The sequence below is a fragment of the Macaca fascicularis genome, chromosome 6 (genome assembly GCF_037993035.2).
Source record: "Macaca fascicularis isolate 582-1 chromosome 6, T2T-MFA8v1.1".
NCBI lineage: Eukaryota > Metazoa > Chordata > Mammalia > Primates > Cercopithecidae > Macaca > Macaca fascicularis.
Genome location: NC_088380.1, coordinates 67,900,406 through 67,928,029, shown reverse-complemented (window position 1 = coordinate 67,928,029; position 27,624 = coordinate 67,900,406). Strand labels below are relative to the sequence as shown.

At 39.9% G+C, this 27,624-nt stretch overlaps 2 protein-coding genes across 12 annotated transcripts in view; one reads left to right on the top strand and one right to left on the bottom strand.

Moving 5' to 3' along the window:
* Positions 1-798: 798 nt before the first annotated feature.
* On the top strand, positions 799-15,750 carry DIMT1 (DIM1 rRNA methyltransferase and ribosome maturation factor). Of its 4 annotated transcripts, none has more exons than XM_073993503.1 (12): positions 799-998; positions 1,341-1,414; positions 2,562-2,648; positions 5,166-5,227; positions 5,307-5,400; positions 5,486-5,617; positions 9,137-9,260; positions 9,704-9,796; positions 10,761-10,825; positions 11,514-11,577; positions 12,734-12,840; positions 14,658-15,750. In XM_073993503.1, the coding sequence occupies exons 7-12, from the start codon at positions 9,150-9,152 to the stop codon at positions 14,698-14,700; spliced, it is 483 nt and encodes a 160-aa protein (XP_073849604.1). In that variant the 5' UTR covers positions 799-998; positions 1,341-1,414; positions 2,562-2,648; positions 5,166-5,227; positions 5,307-5,400; positions 5,486-5,617; positions 9,137-9,149; the 3' UTR covers positions 14,701-15,750. The 4 variants fall into 4 exon arrangements, with proteins under 4 accessions (XP_073849604.1, XP_045249692.1, XP_045249693.1 ...); XM_045393757.2 differs by having other exon boundaries at positions 5,486-5,535; positions 14,658-15,162; XM_045393758.3 differs by lacking the exons at positions 799-998; positions 1,341-1,414; positions 2,562-2,648 and adding an exon at positions 2,749-3,067.
* Positions 15,751-17,314: 1,564 nt separating this feature from the next.
* KIF2A (kinesin family member 2A) overlaps positions 17,315-27,624 on the bottom strand; it is an 82,055-nt gene continuing 71,745 nt past the window's right edge. For 6 of the 8 annotated variants that reach the window (XM_045393754.3, XM_073993501.1, XM_005556977.5 and 3 more), the window contains 3 exons: positions 25,819-25,920; positions 22,063-22,198; positions 17,315-18,212 (listed from right to left, as the gene is read on the bottom strand). In XM_045393754.3, the coding sequence (XP_045249689.1) occupies positions 18,127-18,212; positions 22,063-22,198; positions 25,819-25,920 (324 nt within the window). In that variant the 3' untranslated portion in view covers positions 17,315-18,126. Of the gene's footprint in view, positions 18,213-22,062; positions 22,199-25,818; positions 25,921-26,774; positions 27,046-27,624 lie in introns of those variants that run through there. The other 2 variants (XM_065546303.2, XM_073993502.1) reach the window with 1 other exon arrangement.

Below are 27,624 nucleotides of genomic sequence, written 5' to 3'. Positions count from 1 at the left end.
TCCATCTCTCTCAACAGAATAAACTTTGAGGTAAGTTTCTTACGCAGACTCCCCAGCAGTGTTTGCTACACAGTTGGAGCTCAATAAATGTTTACGGAGTGAATGATGAGGCACAAAAGGAATTTGTTGAATTATTTGTTAAATGAATCAAATAATTTTGTAGGATTCACGGGCTGTCTTCTGCACGATAAGCTTCATTCTGTGGGTCTGAGTTTCTCCTGGTTCCCAATTCTGTGTCTTTTTGTGAATTATCTACTTTATAGCTGGACCTTTGTATTTGTTCAAGATAATTATTCTTCTATTCCTAATAGAAGCAACCATAGCCCTAGCGAAACCAGAGTTAATTCCACTCTTGCAGTTCTTTTCCCCAAGGCAAGCAGCAAAAAATGCATTCCCACAAAAGAGCAAGCTCATCCCCAAATTCCGGGTTTCCCACCCCCACAAGCTGCAGGAAAACAGGAGGGAGGCACGTGAATACTTCTTCGGACCTCAACGATCCCAGAACTTGGCCTTCTAAAACATCCATAGGCTTAACCTCATCATATAACTTAAACAGCCTTCGCAACACCGAGAGCACCACACCAACACCTTCTTATCCAGCTCGGGTTGGGACAAGAGCTCCAACTCCTGACTGCAAGCCTCTGTAGCGCGGTGTCTTCTGGGATCTGTAGGCTCCCGCAGTTCGGCTTTCCTCTCTCGGTGACTCCAATTCCCGGCAGTCAGTGGGCTCCAAGGTCCGCCCTCTTTCTGGAGGAGGAGCCCAGAGCGTACGGGAGGGGGCGGACCTTTGCCCCCCCCGAACTTGGGCCGGAGTGGTGCGGGCGGCGCGAAGCGGCGATTCCCACGTGTTGCCTTTCTCACGCTAGCCCACTTTGGTCCTCCTTGAGGTCCCGGGCCTGTGGGCCCGCTTCCTGCCAAGATGCCGAAGGTCAAGTCGGGGGCCATTGGCCGCCGCCGCGGGCGGCAGGAGCAGCGCCGGGAGCTGAAGAGCGCTGGAGGTGCGGATGCCCGCGAGGAAGCTGGGGTCGGGTCAGGTCTTCCGGCAGGACCTAGCCTGGGGTGCGGACCGAGACCTGATCGGCGGAGGCCGGTCAGGACCCGCTCCCGTGAGCGCGGAAGGCAGGGGTGGGTCCCCGAGTCGGCCGCAGGCCCTGCGCGCAGTCGTTGGCGTCCTTTACAGCTGGAGGATGAACTTAAAAGAGTTTGGCAGTCCTGGCGTGACATTTCATGGCCCTGGTTGGCTCAGAAATCTTCCCCCTACCCATGCGGCTTTCTTCTCTGGGACTGTCTAATATCTAATCTCAGTAGGAAAATTAAGGCTGTTTCGTGTTTTCTTACAGGACTCATGTTCAATACGGGAATTGGGCAGCACATTTTGAAAAATCCTCTCATTATTAACAGCATTATCGATAAGGTGGGTATGGAAGAGGAAAGGGAGAGAGTTGTTGGTTTATTAATTTTATTCCTGTGAATACATAAGGGCAGAAAGTCTGCCTGCCATAAATTAGATGCTCTGTAAATATTTGTTGAATGAATCAAATAATTGTCTAGGATTCACGGGCTGTCTTCTGCATAAATAAGATTCATTCTGTGGGTCTGAGTTTCTCCTGGTTCCCAATTCTGTGTCTTTTTGTGGATTATCTACTTTATAGCTGGACCTTTGTATTTGTTCAAGATAATTATTCTTCTATTTCTAATCACTTTTTTTATCACTTTTAGTTTTTATGTACTCCATCTATTTATGTCTAAACCACACATTAGAAAGTTTGTTCCCCAGAAAAACATATAGTACCACATATAAATTATTTGATGTATTCCAGTACCACATATAAATTGCTTGGAGTATTACTCCTATCTGAGTCATTGATGTTCTCTTATGGTTATGGATGTTTGGGTGCTAGGAAGTGAAATATACACGGTGCAGATTACACTTATGGTTAAAAGCAAGGAAAGCATCTTGGAGTTGTAGAAAGAGCATTACATAGTTAAAGGATCTTGTTGGGCTTCGTGTCATTTGAAAAATGAGAAAAAAAAAAGGTTGGTGTACTATTTTAACCTTTTTAGCTCATAGTTTCCTTTGAGCATCTGATGAAAGCTGTGGCCCTAGAATATTACAGCTGTGTGCAGACATTCAATTTTGTTTACAGTTGCTGCTGTTCTGCATCCTTGAAATCATAGGTGGGTTGAGAATTGAAAAAACCTCGTCCAGCAAGTACAGTCCTTTCCCATTTGAACTTGTTGATGTGAACAGAGAAGGTAACAAGAGGCGACTGGAGTATTTCTAGATAGAAATCAGAATGTCAATCCCAGAAATGCTGTTCCTGCTTTTCTGACTCCTAAAGTTGAGCAGTATTCCTCCAATTTAGGAGAGGTTTTAGATTTTCATTTGCACCAAATGTTATTGAGGTAATTTTGTTAACCACATGGATCATGAAGAATCTAAAAATGGAGTCAGATTAAGAGTTCTTATCAGAGCACATGTGAGTAAAGATGGTCAAGTGTAAATTAACTTCTGTGTTCTGATGTGCCAGAAGAGCTAAAGTGTTCGTGCTTGCTTTTAGGCTGCCTTAAGACCAACTGATGTAGTGCTAGAAGTTGGACCTGGAACTGGCAACATGACTGTAAAGTTGTTAGAAAAGGCAAAAAAGGTAAAAAGGGGATTTAATGTTTGGTATCACAAATGACTATGTTAGCAAGCTCAGTTGGTTTTCAATCTGAATATGTTTTAATTAATTGCTATTATTTTAGTAGTAACTCCTGATCCCTTGTTGGAAATTTTGTCTTGGAAAATATGAGATATTTCGGTCGGGTGCGGTGGCTCACGCCTGTAATCCCAGCACTTTGGGAGGCCGAGGCGGTTGGATCACGAGGTCAAGAGATTGAGACCATCCTGGCCAACATGGTGAAACCCCATCTCTACTAAAAATACAGAAATTAGCTGGGTGTGGTGGCGGGTGCCTGTAGTCCCAGCTACTCCGGAGGTTGGGGCAGGAGAACTACTTGAACCCAGGAGTCAGAGGTTGCAGTGAGCCAGGATTGCACCGCTGCACTCCAGCCTGGTGACAGGGTAAGACTCTGCTCAAAAAAAAAGAAAAAAAAAAAAAGAAAATATGAGATATTTCAGTCAGGAAAACAGAAACCACTTAAGTATTTCAACAGGGAATTTTTTTTTTTTTTTAAGATACATCTGGGAGCCAAATAGAATAAGCAGCACATTGTTTACCCTGTAAAGACAGTCTATATAGAAGTGGGGCCAGGAGCTGTGGCTCACATCTGTAATCCCAGCACTTTGGGAGGCTGAGGCAGGAAGATTGCTTGAAGCCACGAGCTTGAGACTAGCCTGGGCAACAAAGTGAGACCCAATCTCTATAAAAAATAAAAAAGAGGCTGGGCATGGTGGCTCACGCCTGTAATCCCAGCACTTTGGGAGGCCAAGGTAGGGGGATTGTTTGAGTCCAGGAGTTTTGAGACCAGCCCAGGCAACATAGTGAGACCCGTCTCTAAAAAAAATAAAGGGCCGGGCGCGGTGGCTCAAGCCTGTAATCCCAGCACTTTGGGAGGCCGAGACGGGCGAATCACAAGGTCAGGAGATCGAGACCATCCTTGCTAACACGGTGAAACCCCGTCTCTACTAAAAAATGCAAAAAAACTAGCCGGGCGGGTTGGCGGGCGCCTGTAGTCCCAGCTACTCGGGAGGCTGAGGTAGGAGAATGGCGTAAACCTGGGAGGCGGAGCTTGCAGTGAGCTGAGATCCGGCCACTGCACCCCAGCCTGGGCGACAGAGCAAGACTCCGTCTCAAAAAAAAAAAAAAAAAAAAAATAAAGAAAGGAAATTAGCCTGATGTGGTACACACCTGTGGTCCCAGCTGCACAGGAAGGTGAGGTGGGAGGATCCCATGAGCCCAGGACCTCAAGGCAGCAGTGAGCTATGATAGCGCCCACTCCACTCCAGCCTGGGCAGCAGAGTGAGACCCCATCTCTTAAAAAAAGTTTTTTAAATAAAAATAAAAGAAGTCAGTGAAACCTCAGCTGAAATTGGAATAAAATTTCAATTTCGGCCTTATTTGACATCTATTTCATTTACTTGAGAAGTTATCTATGCCATGTATTGTGTATCTCAGTAGATGTGACATACTTACAGTAAGAGCAATCGCATTGTACGTTCTTCTCTAACAACACTGACTGCACAGACATGTGGTATATTTTCTTTCATCATCTGTTCAATTACAAAGGATGGAGACAAATGAAACGTGATTCTATTGACTATATGGGTAGAACTCTCACATAATCTGGTTGTCTACTTTTCTGGGTGATGGTGGTTGTTCGTTCGTTCGTTTGTTTTTGAGACCGAGTCTAGCTCTGTCGCCAGGCTGGAGTGCTATGGCGCGATCTCGGCTCACTGCAACAGCTAATTTTTGAATTTTTTAGTAGAGATAGAGTTTTACCATGTTGGCCAGGCTGGTCTCGATCTCCTAAACTCGTGATCCACCCACCTCAGCCTCACACCCGGCTTTTTTATTGTTTTGATTTGAGATGGAGCCTCATTCTGTCGCCCCGGCTGGAGTGCAGTGGCGCAGTCTTGGCTCATGGCAACCTCTGCCTCCAGGGTTCAAGCAATTCTCCTGCCTCAGCCTACTGAATAGCTGGGATTACAGGTGCCCACCACTAGGCCCAGCTAATTTTTTGTGTTGTTTCTGTTTTTGTTTTTGTTTTGAGATGGAGTCTCTCTCTGTCGCCCAAGCTGGAGTGCAATGGCACGATCTCGAATCACTGCAACCTCCACGTCCCAGGTTCAAGCAATTCTCCTGCCTCAGCCTCCCGAGTAGCTGGGATTACAGGCACCCACCACTGCGCCCTGCTAATTTTTGCATTTTTAGTAGAGATGGGGTTTCGCCTTGTTAGCCAGGCTGGTTTCGAACTCCTGACCTCAGGTGATCTGCCTGCCTCGGCTTTCCAAAGTGTTGGGATTACAGGCATGAGCCACTGTACCTGGCCCATTTTTGTTTGTTATTTGAAGTAGGCGAGTACAATTGAAGGAATATTGGTGGTAGAAATGGGAAAAGAAGTTTGTCACGTAAATCATGTAAGAGTTCCTGTTGGGATAACAATAAAATATTTATATTCCATAATTAAGCTAAATAATTTTTTTTTTTTTTTTAAATTAGGTTGTTGCTTGTGAACTTGACCCAAGGCTGGTAGCTGAACTTCACAAAAGAGTTCAGGGCACGTGAGTATACATAATAGAATTAAAGTCATTTCAATCTCATGAAACAATGGTCTTTTTACATTTCTTCTTTTCTCATCAGGCCTGTGGCCAGCAAACTTCAAGTACTAGTGGGTGATGTGTTGAAAACAGATTTGCCATTCTTTGATACTTGTGTGGCAAATTTGCCTTATCAGGTATGTTCTCACATTTTCAGAAACATGATACTAAGTGTTTCTCTGATGTGTGTTTCCTGGAAATAACTAGTTAATTCTCTTACAGATCTCATCGCCTTTTGTCTTCAAACTCTTGCTACATCGACCTTTTTTCAGGTTTGTGACAAAAGACTAGAGTTACTGCCAAATTTTGAAAGACTTACAATTCAGGTGGTGAACATAGCCAAAAATGAGTCAGGTCAGTTGAAAAACTACTGAAGAATTTTTATAGAAAAGTTGATTTGTATGGAGGTCTTTCTCTCTTTTTAATTGAGAGGTTATTTGGGGACAGTATGCTAGAAGTCCTGCTTCTGAGACCAGACAGCCTTTCCCTATTTTTGAATCTTCCTGCCGTTAAGCCTAGGTTAGAATTTTTATTACCTTATGTCTAGACAATTGCAGTGGTTTGCTAACTGGTCTCTAGTATAAGAGGTCTTCAGAAAGTTCATGGAAAATGTGTATTATGAAAAAACTATGCATGGATTTCAAAATGTTTCTGCACCACAATAAACTCTGTACTAAGTGAACAGGATCTCGTGTGAGGCCCTGAGAAGGATAAGACATCAGTTTGAAGAGAGCCTGTATCAGAGCAACATGAACTCTGCTAAAATTGAAGTAAGAACAAACATCCAATTTATGGTGAAGCCTGGTTGGAAGAATGGTGAAATCATTGATGCTTTACAGAAAGTTTATGCGGACAATATTCCAAAGAAATCAGCAGTTCACAAATGGATAACTCGTTTTAAGAAGGGATGAGACAGTGTTGAAAATGAAGCCTACAGTGGCAGACTGGCCACATCAAATTTGTGGAAAACATTCATCTTGTTTGTTCCCTAAGTGACGAAGAAAAACATTGAACAGCACAAACAATAGCCAACACCACAGACATCTCAGTTGGTTCAGCTTACACAATTCTGACTGCAAAATCTAAGTTCAAGTTTCTACTTGATGGATACCCAAACTGTCATACCCTCTTTTCTGAAATATTTTATGAGAAAACAAAACAAAAAACATTGTACTCAAATCAGCTGCAGATAAAAGCAGAGTTTCCAGTGGAAATTTTATATAACTGGGATCAAGATCCTGAAACATGGCTGGGTAGAGTGGCTCACACCTGTAATCCTAGCACTCTGGGAGGCCGAGGCGGGCAGATCACTTGAGGTCAGGAGACCAGCCTGGCTAACATGGTGAAACCCTGTCTCTACTGAAAATACAAAAATTAGCTGGGCATTGTAGTGGGCACCTGTAATCCCAGCTACTCGGGAGGCTGAGGCAGGGGAATCGCTTGAACTCAGGAGGCAGAGGTTGTAGTATGCCGAGATTGTGCCACTGCACTCCACACTCCAGCCTGGGCAACAGCGAGATTATCAAAAAAGAAAACAAGATCCTGAAGCATTTCTTCAAAGAATTGTAACGGAGATGAAATACGGCTTTACCAGTGTGATCCTAAAGACAAAGCAGAGTCAACATAATGCCTACCAAGAGGCAGAATGGGTCGAGTCAAAGCAAAAGCAGACCAGTCAAGAGCAAAGCCCATAGCAACTTTTTTTTTTTTTCTTTAATGCTCAGGGCATTTTGCTTGCTGACTTTCTTTAGGAACAAAGAATGATAACATCTGCTTATTACAAAAGTGTTTTGAGAAAGTTAGCTAAAGTCGTAGCAGAATAACTCCCAGGAAAGCTTCCCCAGAGATTCCTCCACCATAACGCTTCTACTCCTTCCTCTCCTCAGACGAGGGCAATTTTTTGAGAGTTTCAATGGGAAATGGTTAGGCATCCACCTTACAGTCCTGATTTGGCCCCTTCTGACTTACTTTTTATTTTATGAGACAGTCTTGCTCTGGTTCCCAGGCTGGAGAGCAGTGGTGTGATCTGCACTCACTGCAGCCTCCACTTCCTGGGCTCAAGCATTCCTCCCACTTCAGCCTCCCAAGTAGCTGAGATTACAGGCATGTGCCACCATACTCAGCTAATTTTTGTATTTTTTTTAGCGATAGGTCTTGCCATATCGCCCAGGGTGGTCTCCTACTCCTGAGCTCAAGTGATCTGCCCACCTCAGCCTCCCCAAATGCTGGGATTATTACAGGCATGAACCATGGTGCCCGGCCCTTCTGATTTATTTTCGTTTCCTGGTCTTAAAAAATCTTGAAAGGGTATGCTTTTTTCTTCAGTTAATAATGTAAAAAAAAAAAAAAAAAAAAAGACTGCAGTGACATGGTTAAATTCCCCAGAGCCTCAGTTTCTTTGCTACAGACTAAAAGGCTGGTATCATCACTTACAAAAGTGTCTTGAACTTGATGGAGCTTATGTTGAATAATAAAGTTCATGTTTTTTCTTTTTTTTCTTTTTTTGAGACAGACTGGAGTGCAGTGGTGAGATCTCAGCACACCGCAACCTCAGCCTCTCCTAGGCTGGGCTCAGATGATTCTCCTACCTCAGCCTCTTGAATAGCTGGGACTACAGGGGTGTACTAGCATGCCTAGCTAATTTTTGTATTTTTTTAGAGACGGGGTCTCACCATGTTCTGCGCAGGCTGGTCTTGGAGTCCTGAGCTCAAGCGATCTGTCTGCCTTGGCCTCATAAAGTGCTGTGATTATAGGTGCCTTATTTTTATCTTTTAACTCAATATTTCCATGAACTTTGAAGTCACTTTCTACATTACATACTAGTGGCTTTCAAACTGCAAGTCAAAAACTATTTAGTGGTTATAAAATTAATGAGTCATGACCATCTTTTTTTTTTAATGACATGGAATGGAATATATCAGAGGGCACTGCATGTAGTCCAGGTGATTATAGTTCTGTGAAATTTTTGTTTTGAAATACAATATAAACACATACACATGCAGACATTTGTGGCTTGGCTTGCAATGCCAAATGTATTTTTTAGTGTGACTCATTGTCAAAAGTTTGAATGTCAAAGTGTAGCTTTGAAGATGCTCTTCTGTTCATTAACCCCTACAAAGTCTCCCCATTGCCTGCTGAATAAAAAGTCTACATCTTTTAGCTGGGCATGGTGACTCATGCCTGTAATCCCAGCACTTTGGGAGGCTGAGGTGGGCGGATCACCTGAGGTCAGGAGTTCCAGACCAGCCTGGCCAACATGGTGAAACACTGTCTGTACTAAAAATAGAAAAATCGACCAGGGGTGGTGGCGTGCACCTGTAATCCCAGCTACTCAGGAGGCTGAGGCACGAGAATCACTTGAACCTAGGAGATGGAGGTTGCAGTGAGTCGAGATTACGCCATTGCACTCCACCCTGGGTGACAAGAGTGAAACTCCGTCTCAAAAAAAAAAAAAGTGTACATCTTTTAACCTGTCAAATCAAGGAGACATTGAACATCACAATCTGCCTTTTCAGCCTCACCTCTTCCTTAAAGGTGTCTGCTACCCCATAAATATATTTCTGCTGCTGAAACAATGTATTTCACTTTGTTTTCATAGAAGAGGTGATGGACTAGTGCTGATTTGAAACACCTTCTCATCCAGTCTTTAAAGGCTTATATTTGCAAGCTATCTTGCAGTGAGGAGTACAGCCATTATAAAAACAAAGCCAGCTCTCTCATTCTGTGGCAATAAAAAAGGCTGAAAGCGTTCTCCTACCTTATAATCAGCTGCCAATGCTTTGCTATTTCTCTCCCAAGAAAATTCATTGCAGTCAAAATTCATTTATAGTTGACAATGACCATTTTCCTTATTCCTTTCTGCTTTCTTTTCAGATGTGCTATACTTATGTTTCAAAGAGAATTTGCCCTCCGACTGGTTGCAAAACCCGGAGATAAGTTATACTGCAGACTCTCAATTAATACACAGCTGTTGGCACGTGTGGACCATCTAATGAAAGTAAGTGAATTTTGTTTTCTTTCTCTTTTTTTCTGAGACAGAATCTCAGTCTGTCACCTAAGCTGCAGTGCAGTGGCTCGCTGCGATCTCTGCCTCCCATACTCAAGCAGTCCTCTCACCTCAGTCTCCCGAGTAGCTGGGACTAGAGCTGTGTGTCACCATGCCTGGCTAATTTTTTGGTACTTTTTATAGACACAGAGTTTCGCTATGTTGCCCAGGTTGGTCTTGAACTCCTGGGCTCAACGATCCATCTGCCTTGGCCTCCCAAAGTGCTGGGATTACAGGTGTGAGCCAAAGTGCCCAGCCAGTGATTTTTATTATTGAAATAATCTACCTTAACTCATCCTTGAGCATCTAGTTGTGCCTTCTGTGAGGATAGCATCTTTGGTTACTAAATAAAAGTTGCCTTTGAGAGTACTACTTAAATACTTTTTCATTAACAGGTTGGAAAGAATAACTTCAGACCACCGCCCAAGGTGGAATCCAGTGTTGTAAGGATAGAACCTAAGAATCCACCACCACCCATCAATTTTCAGGTGAGGTTAAAATATTGGCTTAATCAATAAAAGGAAAAAAAGTCCAGGCTGGAAGATGTGTGTCTATAGCAGCAGAAAAATATTGAATCAACCTAAATATTCAAACATAGGAAAATGCTAATTAGGACACATCCCTCTGCTGAAGTAGATGGAATAATTTGATGCAAGGTAGTTATAAAGTGAGACCCAGTCTCAAAAAGAAAAAAAAAAATTGAATAAAACTTGGAAAACAAGGTAAAATGAAAATAGTTGTTTTAAAGTAATATTATGGGTAACATATTTTAATTGTAATTGCTTTTGAGATTTAAAAACAAGAAAGAAGACCACTTGATGTAAAACTTTACTACAGCCACATTAGAGAAAAACACGATTGTGTGTGTGGTCAACTGGTGGTAAATGGAGTGGTTTGTCAGTAACTCCTTCAAGGAGGTTTAGGGGTGTTGCACAGGCAGTATCTGAAGTCATGTCTGTTTTGAATCTTATTTTTGAAAATGATACTTAGATTTAAATAAATGCCATGTTCTTTGTTCAGAAGTGGGACCATTTTGTTTTTCCTCCACTTTCTTTTTTTAAGATGGGGTTTCACTATGTTGCCTAGGCTGGACTTGAACTTTTGGTCGCAAGCGATCCTCCCACCTCAGCCTCCCGAATAGCTGGTACTACAGGCATGCAGCACTGTGCCTGGCTTTATTTTTTCAAATTAAAAAAAAATTGTCATGCTTTGACCCTTGTCAAAAAAAATTCTGAGGAAAAGACATATTCAGTGAAATGCACCAAAGTACAAAAATCAAATGTATGTCTTATTTTTGCGTCTGTGTGCCAGCCAGATCAAGGTACAGAACATTTTCTTCACTTTAGAAAGTTCCCTTCAATTTTATATATTAAAAGACAAGGTAATACCTAGCAGGCATAGACAAGAACAAGAAGTTTGTAATTTGAAGAAAATGTCTATCTTCTATTTCAGGAATGGGATGGTCTAGTAAGGATAACCTTTGTTAGGAAAAACAAGACACTCTCTGCTGCATTTAAGTAAGTATTACACTAATTTCTAATGTGTAAAGGACCAGCGCTCCAGATACTACGCTAGAATTTGGTCCTTTTCCTGAGCAGCTACCCTAAAGCATAAAGATATGGGTCCAGACAAACTTCATCTTTTTAACTATCTTTAGAGCTTGGGAGGCAGGAGAACTTAATGAAGAAAGTTTGCTGGAGTTGAGAGTCAGATCAGGTTTTTTTTGGCAAAACAGGAAAACATTCCCAAACTCTGACCATACATCTGCTCTAGTTTTTTGTTGGAAAAATGAGGCAATGATGGACCCCTTCGACACTTGTGAAGGTTATGTGTCATCTTATTAACTTGGGAAAATGCAACTCATCAATTTGGGGTTCAAGGGTAAAAGAGAGGTGAGACACAGTTTTACAGGGCTTGGAGATTTTTTTTTAGGGGATGTTTTGTGGAGGGTCTAGAACTTCTCTAAGAATTTAAGAGGTATTTATCAGGATTTTGCACTTTAAATATAATTAGTGTTTGCTGCATAAGTTTAAATATTCAACAACTTTTAAAATTCCTTAATTGTACCATACAGAACATAGATTTAATTTCATCTAAAATGAAATTATTGCTTAAATGGCTTATATATTAGTAAAAAAAAAAAAAGTTTAAGAAATTACTCTGACTTTGGAATAACAACAGTGGCATCACTTCTTTATGCTACAGATCAAGTGCAGTGCAACAACTCTTGGAAAAAAACTACAGAATTCACTGTTCAGTCCATAATATTGTAAGTAGAAAATGTTCTGCAGTTTCATTGATTTGTTTTCTTTTAAAATGTCCATTTTTATTCTTGTTGATCTAGCATGAGATTATTTTGTACATTCCATAGGATCCTTAAAAGACAATATAGAATGCATAACTAGCAAAATTTCGACTTGAATTCTGACAGGTCAGTGCTGCTGTATATCCTGTGGAACAGATAAGAGCAACTTTGATTACTCCACCCTGTCCTCTAACTACTGATAGTTGTTTTTAGCCATAACAAGAATCAGATTCAGCAGTTACAGGTTCCTCAAAGCTGTAGATATGTGTAGCTTGCAAAACTTAAAATAACTGTGTACAATTTACTGTCCTCTGAATTGTGACCATGTCTTGTTTTTTGCTCACACAGCAGTTACAAATATAGTTATTAATTTCTAAGTTTAATACCCAGAAATTGAAATAAAGTTCATATGGCTCAATAGCAGATTTCTGGTTGTGAGCCTCATGCTTATCATTTGTGTAACAGTGTGTGTAATGTGATGTTTGCTAACTTTTTAGCTTCCAGTTTAATTAAACAGGACAGAGATAAAGGCCAATTTTCTTTTTATTTTTTATGACTCAGAACCTATATGGTTTAATGTATCACAATACTATCTGCATTTTCTCTTTTATGGGGAAAAAGTCATTAGATAATCTGCCTAAGTATAATAGAAAAATATTAAGCTAGATTAAGAAAAATATTTGGATAAAATATGTGCATTAAGTGTAAAATCCTTAATATTCCCAAGGCTTGGGCAGGTCACCTCTTTGAGAAAAACGAGGTGGTTAAGGTGAAATCTGTAGCAAGAAAATGCATTATTTTGAAAGGAGTAACAGTTGCTTTAAAATTTAATTTACAGTTTTAATTATTTGTGAAGTCTGAAACTAATAACTATTACAGAATTTTAAAGAAGAAAATGGCTAATATAGACAGGATTACTAATTCAAGGTATTCCAAGTTTTTGTTAATAAAGATCAGCCACTTAGAGATCCATGTCTTATGTAAACAATCAGGCCTTCCAAAGTCTTATTAACAGATATATTAAAGGTGACTATTTTATGACTTACTGAACTAAAAAAAAGAGTCAAGGTGACCTCATTAAAGATATGTCGTTCATTTATTCTGAATCTTATATTGATAGATAATACCAGAAGATTTCAGCATAGCAGATAAAATACAGCAAATCCTAACCAGCACAGGTTTTAGTGACAAACGGGCCCGTTCCATGGACATAGATGACTTCATCAGGTAATTACATTTTTGTTTTCCTAAGTGTTTACATTTCTTTACTGTGACACCTTCAGATTAGAGATTTTAAAGGCTTTTAAGCGGTATAAGGTGCTACCTGGGAGAGTTATTGCATAGCACTTCCATGGCATGGAATAGTATTTGGTGTAGAAGATGGAGGCTAGTTAGCTGCAGCAGAATGAACGTTTTCTTTAAGAACAGTAGTAAAGAACAGTCCGAGCCAGAAGATTGCCTTTGTGTTAATGTGGTGTGCATGTTCCTCCCTTCCTGCTCCCTCCCCAACTCTCATTCATAGTCTTAGTCTTAATAGCTTATCCCTCCAAAATAGTCCATAAGGTAGAAAAATCATAATACCTGTAACTAGATCTGATTTTTAAAATTTCCTTACTGGGAATAGCTGTTGTTAAATGAATCTTAAGCATACAATAATGCCAGTTAGAATCTTACCTGGTTATCCATTTAGTAATAATATAGTTAGTTTTGTAGCCTGAGGCAAGTTCTATACTTCTCAAGTAAAAAGCTGTCATAATTATCTAGGTAATTTAGACCAAAATTTGTTTTGCTTGAATTAAGCAAGTAAGTCTTATGAAAATAGAATAAGGCTTCAATTAATTACCCAGGTAATTACTAACCTGTACTTACTGTTTTTAATCATTAAGGTGTTAACTTTCAGAAGTTCTTGCCTATTTAGCCAATTCACTTTTAAAGCTTCCATGTTCTAGAGGCTGAATACAAAATGAGGGTAGTCTGTTCTAAAAGTCATTGGTTTGACTTTTTCTAAGCTGGAAACACAGTTCTATATAACTAAGACAAATGGAGTTTATATTTTATTGGCTGGCTAGCAGTACTACTGAGTCTTTTTAGATGTTAATCCTAGGCATTGAATACTATTCATAAGTATCTACTTTGCTTTTTTAGAAATTTATCTGGACCTGTTTCTATGGGCCAGCCTAAAAATAACCTCAGGTCTAAAGAGAAATATTTTATCTTTTCCTTCATTTTCACTAAATTTCCTCAAAGATATTGGGCATGTGCAGTTTACTAACTAGAATCTATTAAGTACACAGGTATCTACAGGGAGAAATCATGTGTATTTAATTTGAATATAAATAACAGCTCAAGAGAGGAAGAAGGGGCATGTAAGATTGGTTATTCATCTGACTTCTGCCAATTCCAAACAGCTTCTTGTTCAGTTACCTTGAAACAAATGCCAGTGAGTTCTTAGGCCTGGGATAATGAGTCTAAGATAATTTTAGTCAAATTCATTACGACATAAAAGCTATAATGAAAGAGGCACCAACATGGCATGGTTTAACCAATACGCATCTTATAAATTTAGTCAGACAGTAGCATTTCTTTTTTTTTTTTTTTTTTTTTTTTTTTTGAGACAGAGTCTTGCTCTGACACCCAGGCTGGAGTGCAAAGGCACAATCTCAGCTCACTGCAACCTCTGCCTCCCGGGTTCAGGCAGGTCTCCTGCCTCAGCCACCCGAGTAGCGAGGATTACAGGCATGTGCCACCATGCCTCGCTAATTTTTGTATTTTTAGTAGAGACAGGGTTTCACCATGTTGGCCAGGCTGTTCTTGAACTCCTGACCACAGGTAATCCACCTGCCTCAGCCTCCCAAAGTGCTGGGATTACAGGTGTGAGCCACTGCGCCCAGCCAGTATCGTTTCTTTAATAACTAGTATTAGGAGTGGGTGGGCTCTGTCAGCATGCTGTATTCATGTTTTAGAATTAATGGTATAGAACTATATACCATTATGTGCTACAAATTAGCATTTCAGTACCATTCCATTTTGATTTCTTTTTTCAGATTGCTACATGGATTCAACGCAGAAGGTATTCATTTTTCCTAGGTGTTTGGAACACAGAATTTTTCAAGGTCAAGAAAAGAAATGAAGTTTGTATTTTTTGTATTTGAGAAGATAATGCTTTTGCTTTAGAGACATAATTTACTTGACTGTTTTTGGTTCGATACTACTACTGTTGTCACCATTTATGATTCTGAATTTTTAAGTTGGAAAGTTCTAAGTATCCAAGTTTTTAATATACAGAGCTGGTCCAATCTATTCACAATAATCTTCAAGTTCAGGAGCCGCAGAGACGCACAACTTTACACTTAAACTTATTATTTCTAACAGTTTATTGTATAAAGATGTTACTCTTCTATTTACTGTTATATACTGTGAGGCCTTCTTTAGGCCTTTAGCTCTGTTCCTCCAGTAGTAAAACAGTTAAAATATGCTTCACTAGTCACACATTCCCCATACCATTTCTTGTTATTCACATGTACAGTAAAATAATTGTTTTTTAAAGTATTTTTATTTTGGTTCTCTCATTCTCTTCCCTATTTATCCTGTACACTGTCTGTTATGATTGCCTACCTCTTTCGCTATCCTATAGCATCAGAGACTTAGGGTTCTGGGTAAGCCCAAGTCTGCTACTGCCACCGAGCAGTGCCAGGCATATTAAAGGGCATGACTCCCTACATGTAAAATGAGGAAGCTAAACTGGAATGAAGTTAACAATAAAATTATCTTTTTTTATGGTTCTTAGGTAAATAACTATAGGCATAGCAAAATTTCAAAGGGTTTAGTAATTGAAACTGGTTTTATAGTTTTATATTTGCTTTCAACTTCAGAAAAACAGCCATTTCCCATAACTACAGGTTCCCAGTATTCCTGTGATTTCTGGACAATTAAAATTTCCAGTACTTTTTTCATATACCTGGTGCTTAGTTTTAAGCTATTTTAAAACTGTCAGATTGAGAATTTCATAGATGTCATAAACAAGTTTTATTAGCTACTATGTTTAAATCAATATAATACTAAGTGCTGTTAATATACTATAATAGTTTTAGTAGCTATTTTGTTTCTATAAACAATTAATAAAAATATCTTTATTGATATTTGGCTTTTTTTTAATACCTAAATTAATAGAAGGAGTGTTTCCAATTAATTTAACAAAGCCAGATTTGAAATCTGGCTTCAAAGTCATATAGTAAATGTTACTACGTAATTAAAATAATGCTTGTTCTTGATGTGTAATCCAGAACAAAAGCGTCAAGCTGCTTTTGTTAAACAAATATGAAATATACATAAGGGTAGATTTTTTGTTTAATTTCACAAAACTCTTTTGCGAAGTTCACTTGTATCATCTCTATCCTTATAGTCAAAATTTTAAGATTTAACTTGGCTTTCTCAGGTTATTTCCCTCTACCCCTATGAACTTCTGAGTTTTAGTTCCTTTTCTGGCCTTCAGTTTTCACTATCTGTAAAGCTGAAGGACTGTATTATACTACCTCCAGTATCTTTTCTGGTACTAATTTTAAAAATACCTGATCAGAATGAAGCCATCATAGTATAAGGCAGCATATTTGTCTATAAGGAGACTTTCCAAAGACAGTACCCATCCAATGCAAATAATAAATTTGAAGCTAATCTGTTGTGCTTTAAATGAGCAAATTCACGTCTTTATTGCCCTTTGAAAGTTGGTTAATCTCAAAAACTACCTTTTTAAAAATATCCTCTGCAAGGTCAATTGTAACAGTTCTCCATCCTTCCTCTTCCCTTTGAAATAAACACAAATAGAATATATCTTACAGCTGCAAGAAAACCTGAGTCCCTTCCAAAACAAAGGTGATTGAAGTAAATTCTCTCTAAAACTTATTCCATAGACTTCATTTATTAATAAGCATATTGTGAAAATCTACATTTGTTTTAGATTTCATGTTTACAGAGCTTTTCACACTTGTATTAGGATCTTTCACAACTACTCTCTGGGTTTTATGAACAGTAAAGTAAAGAATCTGGCTCATGTGACTCTCTATTCATAGCTCCCCTTTGGCTCCTGTGAAGGAGCTGGTAGTTCCCTGGAGTAAATAAATCAAAACAAGATATCCTTGGGAGATTTTTAGCTGTTAATCTACTCCTGGACCCCATCCTGGGAACTGAGGGAAAACTCCTAGAGAGATACACAAATCTTTGAACAAAATATTTACATGAAAAGTGGCCAGTTTTCTTCCTTGGAGTAGCAATCTGTAAAAATAAGTGCTGCTGTTTAAAAAGTAGCATGCCCTACACCAATGTATTAGTGAGAATTTGATGATTCTCACCAAATAACAACGAAGTTTCACATTTGGTACTGGATGGAGCTTGGGTTAGATCTGCCTTTTAAGGCAAAGTCAACTCTTTCAGCTTAATTCTTTTTCAAGGGAGTAATGTACTGTCTACACTTGGCTTAAACTAACTTCTATTATGGACTACTTTCAATGTACATGTAAATGTTCATGCATCAGAAGCCAATTTCCTTTAACAGTACATAGAAAAGGTGTATTTTGGGGTGGTAATGAACACTTCAAATTAAGTAATGATATTGGTAAGGATCAAATTGCACTATTTTAGTCTTGTTAATACCACACTGGCACACACACTGCATATATATGTATTTTCCTAAGATAAAACTCTTCTCAGAATTTCATTACTTTTTATTATACACCAACTAGTTTATATTTTAGTTCTTTACAAAGAAAATGCTGAGAAAAATTATAATCACGTTATATGGTTTTAAAATCATAATTCCAGATTTCTTTACATATAAGATGGAATGGTCCAGCAGCTATATCCACTGTCACAGACTTTAGTTCCGTTCAATGATATGGCACATCCTGCAAAATTAACTAGTCACACACAAAAAATGTCTCAAATACAGTAAAAATGTACACACAAAGGTAATTTACAATGACAAATAAGGAATGTAATTTTTCTTGGCTGTGCTTCAGAAATTTAGGGTCAGTAGCCTTAATCAAGGCACAAAGCAGGAAAAGGTGAGCACAGCTGTCTCTAGGAGTGGGCAAGGTATGTACAATCACTGATGAGGTATGCATGCACGCAAAGGATTTAAAACTGCTCAGTCTCACTACAAAAATTGAACTGAGTTAAAAGGAAATGCTGTGGCTTCCCCCTACTATCTGGCTCTGGATCGAGTCCACAGTCTTACTTCATCAAATAGAAAATAAAACTGACAAGGATCTCCAAAAGTAAATCACTATTTGTGTAAATGAAACAAAATGCTTCATTAATCCCAATTCTTGGTTGTGCCTCCTGGACTAGAAGCATTTTGTAGACAAGAGTGTTTCACAAAATTGAAATGTAATTCAGGTGAAGGACAAAACATTTTCCACAGACACTTAAAATTCCAAACTTTCAAATGGCCCTTACAGCTGAACCGTTGTATGTTACAGTAGTGAGGGTTCTGGGAATCCTTTAGCAGCAAATGCCGGTTTAAAGGGCACGGGGTCTCTTAGGGTTGATTTGCTTGCTGGCTTGTTCCTCTTCTTGTAGAGCTGCACGGAAAGATTTCACTTTGTCTTGGAAAAAGAAAAGAAAGAGGGAATAAGTATTGTATTGCATGCAGTAAGAGTTTACAACTTTATGGGTTCGATCAAGTCAGCTGTGTTATTTCCTAACAGTTACTCAGTATCTTTCCTTTTGTTTTTGTTGTCTAGAAACTCAGAACTAAATACAGTGCTGAACTATTACAAAGTTTTTTGTTACAGATTTCCAGAAATACCTATTTTTCTATATCTTTCAATAGCTTTCTGTTCTGTTTGGCACATTTACAGTTCTTTGTTTTAGTTTATTAGAACTCCTTCTGGAGCACAGGCAGGTTTTACATGTGTAAAATACATAGTCTACCTTTTTTTTTTTGAGATGGAGTCTCACTCTGTTGCCCAGGCTTGAGTACAGTGGCGCAATCTAGGCTTACTGCAACCTCCACCTCATGGGTTCAAGCAATTCTTCTGCCTCAGCTTCCCAAATAGCTGGGATTACAGGTGTGCACCACCACGTCCAACTAATTTTTGTATTTTTAGTAGAGACGGGGTTTTACCATGTTGGCCAGGCTGGTCTCGAACTCCCAACCTCAGGTGATCCGCCCGCCTTGGCCTCTCAAAGTGCTGGGATTATAGACATGAGCCACCGTGCCTGGCCCCCCATTTTACCTTTTTTAAGTTATGAAAATTTAAAATATACTTGAATTTTTAGAAATTTACATTTTGTCCTCATTGTGACGAAGGGGGATTGTGAAGGGGTGATGACAAAACGATACATTTCTTGCTTTTACACATTCTTTCCGGTCATCTACTGATCTAGAGTCATGTAAGAATTACAAATAGGTCAGTAAATTGTCAGATAAATTACATGCAGCTAAGATGAGACATCTTTCAATAACAGTGGCTCTCAACTGGATGTGATTTTTGGCCCCCAGCAGGCATTTGGTAATGTCGAGAGACATTTACAGTTATCCCAACTGGTGTGGTGCTACTGCCATGTGGTGGACAGAGACCAACGATGCTGGTAAATATTGTACAAGGCACAGGATAACACTCCTCAACAAAGAACTGCCTAGCCCCAAATGTTAATAGTGCCAAGGTTACAAAACCCTACTCTGTAGACTTCAGAAGAAAATAAAGTTGGAATCTCAATTTTCCTCCCCTTTTTGGAAGTACAGTGATGTTTTGAAAAGTTAACTTTTCTGAAATTTTGAAATGAATTTAAGGACTTCTGGATTTGGTGCTCTCAAACTGTTACTGTTCTTTTTTTTTTCTGAGATGGAGTCTCGCTCTGTCACCCAGGCTGGAGTGCAGTGGCGCGATCCTGGCTCACTGCAACCTCCGCCCCCCGGGTTCAAGCAATTCTCCTGCCTCAGCCTCCTGAGTAGCTGGGACTACAGGCGTGTACCACTATGCCTGGATAATTTTTGTATTTTCAGTAGAGACGGGATTTCACCAGTTCACCAGGCTAGTCATGAACTCCTGACCTCAGGTGATCTACCTGCCTCGGCCTCCCAAAGTGCTGGGATTACAGGTGCCCAGCCCAAATTGTTCTTACGAATCTCAAATTTATCTCTGGATGGTTAAAAAAAAATTCTAAGGACTGAATAATGTAATATATCTATATAGTAATTTCTTAAAAGTTATGGATATGCTTGATATACATGAAATTTGAGAAAAGGAAAGGAAGTCAATTAAGTTGAATGCTACAAAGAAAAAATACCAGAGTGCATTATGATCTGTCTTCTGAATAAAATGGATACAGAAGCTGATTGTGAATTATTGCAGATTAGAAAAATGATCAAAACAATTTAAATAAAGGGTTAAATATGAACAATATGAGAAACAAATGAAAATTTTAGTTCAGCAGTCACTGCTGACTTTACAGAATATGATTTCAAATAACCAACTTCATAACCAGTCAGCAACATATATGTGTTGAACATCTCAAATCCAAAAATCTGGCTGGGCATGGTGGCTCACGCCTGTAATCTCAGCACTTTGAGAGGCTGAGGCGGGTGCATCACGTGAGGTCAGGGGTTCGAGACTAGTCTGGCCAACATGGTGAAACCCTGTCTCTACTAAAAATACAAAAATTAGCCGGGTACAGTGGCACATGCCTGTAATCCCAGCTACTCAGGAGCCTGAGGCAGAAGAATTGTTTGAACCCAAGAGGCGGAGGTCGCAGTGAGCTGAGATTACCACTGCACTCCACTGGGCGACAAAGCGAGACGCCACCTCAAAAAAAAAAAAAGCCAGGCTCATGCCTGTAATCCCAGCACTTTGGGAGGCCAAGACAGGTGGATCACCTGAGGTGAGAAGTTCCAGACCAGCCTGGCTGACATGGTGAAACCCCATCTAGATACAGAAGTTAGCTGGGCGTGGTGGTGCGTGCCTGTAATCCCAGCTACCCGGGAGGCTGAATTGCTTCAACGTGGGAGGTGGAGGTTGCAGTGAGCCGAGATTGTGCCATTTTACTCCAGCCTTGGGAGACAAGAGCAAAACTCCATCTCAAAAAAAAAAAAATCTGAAACCTAAAGTGTTCCAAAATCCCAAACTTTTGGTATAATGCAAATATTCAAAAATCTGAAATCCTAAACACTTTTTTTTCCAAGCTTTTCACATAAGGGATACTCAACCTGTATATACTTCAAAACATCATGTTGTACCTAATACATACATTTTTATCTGTCAACTCTTTAAATTTTTTGAGACAGGATCTCTCTGTGTTGCCCAAACTAGAGTGCAGAGGCACGATCCTAGCTCACTGTAGCCTCAAACTCCTGGGATCAAGTGATCCTGCCACTTCAGCCTCCCAAGTAGCTGGGACTACAGGCAGGCACCACCATGCCTGGCTAATTTTTAAATTATTTTTTAGAGACAGGATCTCTATGTTGCCCAGGCTGGGATGCAAATTTAAATAAACGAATTAATTTGAAAGAAAAATAACCCTTCAACACAACCAATCAACTTCACAGAGGGCCTCCTTAAAAAAATAAGCAGCTTATGTATTGCCCCAAACTAGGAATTTCATTCTGGTATATGTTGGATTGCATGTACACACACATACAGATGCTCACTCACACATAAACAGCCAATGGTGTACAGATGCCTAAGAAATTAACAAAGAAATGCATAGCTGAAGCTACACAGATAAGCTAACTAAAAAACCAGAAAGATACGGTTTAGTAGGTAAGGCACATGCTTCCCTTCATGAGTAAGGTACAGAGGGTAGTCATCTTTAGTCATCTTTACACCTCCTTCGTTTAAAAAAAAATGGCAGAGGCCAAGTGTGGTGGCTCATGCCTGTAATCCCAGCATTTTGAGAGGCCAAGGCAGGAGGACTGCTTGAGCCCAGGAGTTTGAGGCCAGCCTGGCCAACAAAGCAAGACCCCACCTCTACAAAAAATTAGAAATTAGCTGGGTGTGATGGCTCGCACCTGTAGTCCCAGCTACTCAGGAGACTGAGGTGGCAGGACTGCTTGAGCACAGAAGGTTGAGGGTGCAGTAAGCCATGATCACGCCACTGTGCTCCAGCCTGGGCAACAGAATGAGCCCCGAAAAAAAGCACAGAAAGAAGATAATTCTCATAAGCATCAGCCTACCAAACTAAAGATCTGAATAGGTACAAAAAATTATAAATTTGTTAAAAACACATTTTCTCTCTTTGACTGTCTTCTTAAAATATGAAAGAAAACTTGAAATGTATACCATGACTTTTAGAAAAACCACAATGGTTAGCTGTCTTTATTACCTCTCGGAAAATAGGTGCTAAACAGTGCCCACAATTTTTACTTCGTACGTCCTCTTGCAATATGAAACCCTCTCACTAATATACATACCAATACCAATCAGATTTCAAACATTAAAATGGAAAAAGAATTACCCCGCAGCTCAGTTAAAATGTCTATTTTTTGCTCAAGAATAGCTTCTAGTTGTGTGGCATATGAATCGACATCATAGTCTACTTCTTCAGTCATCTCTAAGAGAGCCTTTTCATCTTCTAACCACCGAATGGATTCCTACAAGGACAAAAATTCGATAATCCAATAAGCCTCTTTGTAAAACAGAAACCAAATTACAATTCTGTTAAATATAATCAAACATACTTAAGATAGTATTCTCTAAAATGTCAATAGACATAAAACATCTTTATTCACAGACCGTATAATTAAGAAATACAGTTCCAGAGTACATGGAACAACCTGGGTTTCAACTGTGTGGGTCCACTTATGTGGATTTTTTTCAATGTAAGTTACACTGAGTGTGCCTGCCTCTCTTGCTATCCCTTCCACTTCCTCCACTTTTGCCACCCCTGAGACACCAGGTCCAGCCCGCCTCTTCCTCCTCAGCCTACTCAATATGAAGATGATGAGGATGAAGACCTTTATGATAATTCTCCCTTAGGATTTTCTTAATACTATTTTCTCTAGCTTACTTTGTGGTAAGAATACCTTATATAACATATGTAACATAAAATATGTACTCATAGACTTTTATGTTATTGGTAAGGCTTCTGGTCAATAGGCTATTAATAGGTTTTAGGGGAGCTCAAAAGATATATATATATATTTCCAATGTGCTGGGGGTCAGTGTCTTTAACCCCCTGCAGTTTTCAAGGGTCAACTGTATGTCCTCAAAATCTAACACAAACACATGAAAGATGGGCTGAACAAGATCATTTCACTTCTCTACTTTTACTCTGGATGGGAATTTTGGGGAGAGAATGCATCAAATACATCAATATTAAAGAGGAGAATAAGTCTCAATACCTTAACAGCTGTCCCTAAAACAGGGGAAGAATGTGCATAATAAAGCTACTGAGCACTTTGATGGGGGCTATGGTAGCCTATAACCTGACAAATTAACATATCCAATTACAGACTTACAGTGGTTGCACCAAGAGGTAATAACAAATTCCAGCTGTGCATGGTGGCTCACGCCTGTAATCCCAGCACTTTAGGAGGCTGAGGCAGGTGGATCACTTTGAGGTCAGGAGTTCAAGATCAGCCTGGCCAACATGGTGAAACCCTGTCTCTTCTAAAAATACAAAAAATTAGCCAGGTAAAAATACAAAAAAATTACAGGCACGATGGTACATGTCTGTAATCCCAGTTACCTGGGAGGCTGAGGCAGGAAAATAGCTTGAACCCAGGAGGCAGAGGTTACAGTGAGCCGAGATTGCGCAATTGCACTCTAGCCTGGGCAACAGAGCGAGACTGTCTCAAAACAAAGAACAAAACAAGACCAGATCATTCTGAATTAAAGAGCTATTTGGACATAAAAGCTCTTATAGTGGATTTGCTTTTAGGATGCATACAATCTCAATTTTCTAAACATCAATTGACTTTTAGAAAACACAAATATACTCCAATTTTCCTTTTTTCTTTTTTTTCTTTGAGTTTCACTTTTGTTGCTCAGGCTGGAGTGCAATGGTGCGATCTCGGCTCACTGCAACCTCCGCCTCCTGGGTTCAAGCTATTATCCTGCCTCAGCCTCCTGAGTAGCTGGGATGACAGGCATGTGCCACCATGCCCGGCTAATTCTGTATTTTTAGTAGAGACAGGGTTTCTGCATGTTGGTCAGGCTGGTCTCGAACTCGCAACCTCAGGTGATCTGCCAGCCTTGGCCTCCCAAAGTGCTGGGATTACAGGCATGAGGCACCGTGCCCAGTCATACAATCTAATTTTTCTTTCCTTTTCCTTCAGCTATACACTTAATTTTGGTTTAACAAAACTTTTTTTTTGGCGAAATGGCAGATCATAATACAGAGGAATGATACAGAGAATTTTTTTTTTAATTATACGATATAGAGAATTGTAAAAATACAGGGTTGAAAGTCAGAACACCCAATTTTACCAAAAAACAGCTGTGAGACTTTATTTAAAAAATGGCAGAGTGGGAAATGATGGTCTTTACATGATACCTTGTTCCAAAACGGCACAGATGACAATTTTCTTTTCTTTGTGTTTTTAAATAGAGATGGGGTTTTGCCATGTTGCCTAGGCTCGTCTCTTAACTCCTGGGCTCAAGCAATCCACCCACCCTGGCCTCCCAAAGTGCTGGGATTACGGGTGTGCAATTTTCTTAAATTATTAGCATCCGTTCTCTTCTTAAACACCTGGGCTTGTAAAGAGAGTCTCATAATAAGAGTTTGACAGGCCAGGCGCGGTGGCTCAAGCCTGTAATCCCAGCACTTTGGGAGGCCGAGACGGGCGGATCACGAGGTCAGGAGATCGAAACCATCCTGGCTAACACGGTGAAACCCCGTCTCTATTAAGAAATACAAAAAAAAACTAGCCGGGCGAGGTGGCGGGCGCCTGTAGTCCCAGCTACTCGGGAGGCTGAGGCCGGAGAATGGCGTGAACCTGGGAGGCGGAGCTTGCAGTGAGCTGAGATCCGGCCACTGCACTCCAGCCTGGGCGACAGAGCGAGACTCCGTCTCAAAAAAAAAAAAAAAAGAGTTTGACTAAAACTCCAGAATTTTTGTTTTTTTTTCTCACTCTGTTGCCCAGGCTGGAGTGCAGTGGTGTGATCTCAGCTCACTGCAACCTCTACCTCCCATGCTCAAGGAATTCTACCTTAGCCTCCCGAGTAGCTGGGACTACAGGCACGCTATACCACACCCAGCTAATTTTTGTATTTTTTGTAGAGACAGGGTTTCACCATGTTGCTGCCCAGGCTAGTCTTGAATTCCTGGGCTCAAGTGATCCACCCTCCTCAGCCTCCCACAGTGCTGGTATTACAGGCATGAGCCACTGTGCCTGGCCAAACTCTAATAGTTTTAATGAACATGTATCCTAATCTGACATAAAGTATTCTCTGTCATTTTGAGCCCTTTTTCCAGGTTCTTGAATGGCCTACAGCTGAAGTTCCTTTGTTTAATGACAAAGATTTCTTCAACATCAAAGAAGGAATACAGGTCAATAAGGGAGACAGTTGCTGGTATTTTTTCTCAAGAAGTGTTCATAGTATTATAGGAAGGTGGGGGCGGCAGTTAAGGCAAGTCAATTGTATAGTCTTCATCAAGATGTCCAAATGATATGTTCACTCCCTCAAATATCACCATGATAGGACATTTTCTTGTTTAAAAAAAGGGGAGTAGAGTATCACATAGTAAATACTTTTAACAGGTTGAATGCATAATGGGATGAATGCCTAAGGAGTTACTGCTACAGGTGGTGACATAACATCCTTCCCTCAACTTGCCACTGACCGCTCAGAGCGGTAACTCTCCATCTCCTGAAGTAGTCTACCTTTTCTGCAACAACTGATACTTCCTCAACTGCTCCAAAACCTTTTAAAAGAGTTTTTCTTAACTGCTATCGAATACATTGGCCTAATATTTAGAAGGAAGTACTGGTGGGCAGAAGTGACACTCTTCCCTAAAAATGGACAAACGACAAAAACCAGTAAGAGGGATGGGAGGTAAATAAAGCAGAACGTTTCAGCATGGTGCAAAGAAATGTTATTTGTAGCCATCATTCACTGTATTAAAAATTTGCCATGTCATATGCCCTACAAATATACATATACATATAAACAAGTATTTTTGAAAGAATAGTGTGACATTTATGGAACTATGAAAAATTCTTAATTTATCTCAGTAAACATTTTCATGGAAGGCCCTGTCTTATTTTACCTGGAACACTGCCCTGTGATCTTCTACAACTTGTTCTTCCATTTCTACCATTTGTGAGACAGCTTCGTGGAAAGTAAACAGTTGTGGAGAAACTTCTTCTTCCTTAAAATAAACATAGTTAAGAAACTATGATATAGTGTGTATTTTAAATGTTATAAAAGTAGTTTTTTTATTTATGAAAATGTCATTTAGAAATTGAAGAGGCTTAAATGGTAAAGGCTAGCAAAATATATATAAAAGGCAAAGCCACAATTTCTTTCTTTAGGTAAAAATATGCAACTCTCAATAAGACAACTCAAACTTAGATGAGTAGGGAATATTTTTCACTTAGCCCAAGCTTTATTGCCAAACTACCCTGAAAGAGTACTCTTTTGGAATAGCCCAACTTTTCAAAAATACAGTTATTGTAGGCTGTAAATGTATGAAATATTTCCTCAGTATTGTTTACTTTTCACTAACAATTTAATTTACATGTTTATCTTGTTTCTTTTTTTAAAAGAGATATGAAGATAGTATCTTTAGATGATGAAAAGAAAATGTCTTTCAGGACTATTAAATTAGTGTTGTAAAGGACTTAACTCCTTTTTTTTTTTTTTTTTTTTTGAGACGAAGTCTCGCTTTGTCGCCCAGGCTGGAGTGCAGTGGCGCAATCTCGGCTCACTGCAAGCTCCGCCTCCCGGGTTCACGCCATTCTCCTGCCTCAGCCTCCCGTGCAGCTGGAACTACAGGCGCCCGCCACCGCACCCAGCTAATTTTTTGTATTTTTAGTAGAGACAGGGTTTCACCGTGTTAGCCAGGATGGTCTCGATCTCCTGACCTCGTGATCCGCCCGTCTCGGCCTCCCAAAGTGCTGGGATTACAGGCGTGAGCCACCGCACCAGGCAGAGGACTTAACTCTTAACTAACATTAATTTCTTAAATATACTATAGAATATATTTACCAGTTTTTATAGAAATTTCGATGGACAATTCACAATTTTACTTCATCAACAACAAAAAACATATATAGTTGACTCTAAAACAATACATATTGGAACAGTACTCATCCACTTATATCTGGTTTTCAACCAACGCAGACTGAAAATACAGTATTTGAGAGATGTGAATCCTTCGTATTCAGAGGCCCAAGTTTTCACGTTTGCAAGTTCCATGGCGCCAACTGTGGGACTTGAGTATGTGCAATTTGGGTATATTCAGGCAGTCCTGGAACCAATCCTCCATGTATAACTGGGGTACAACCAAATACAATATATTCATATTTTTGTCCTACAGCAAGTCAGAGCTTCTCTGATCCCAGGTCAGGTTCAGATGATAATTAAAAAAAAATACAACTTTGGCTGGGCATGGTGGCTCACTCCTGTAATCCTAGCACTTTGGAAGGCTGAGGCAGGTGGATCACTTGAGGTCAGGAGTTCAAAACCAGCTTGACCATCATGGTGAAACCCCGTCTCTACTAAAAATATAAAATATTAGCTGGGCATGGTGATGTGTGCCTGTAATCCCAGCTATTTGGGAGGCTGAGGCAGGAGAATCACTTGAACCCGGGAGGCGGAGGTTGCAGTGACCTGAGATCGTGCCACCACACTCTAGTCTGGGCAACAGAGCAAGATTCCATCTCAAAAACAAAACAAAACAAAAAAACAACTTCTCCGATCTCTAGAGCATGTCTTAGATGCTGTTCCATTTTAATCTACTTTGTTAAGACAATATAGCAATAATAATATATACACACGCACCAATACTTAACTAAGGCTAATGCTGAGTCATTGGAAGATAATTCCCTGGGAGTGGCACAGGTGACAGAAA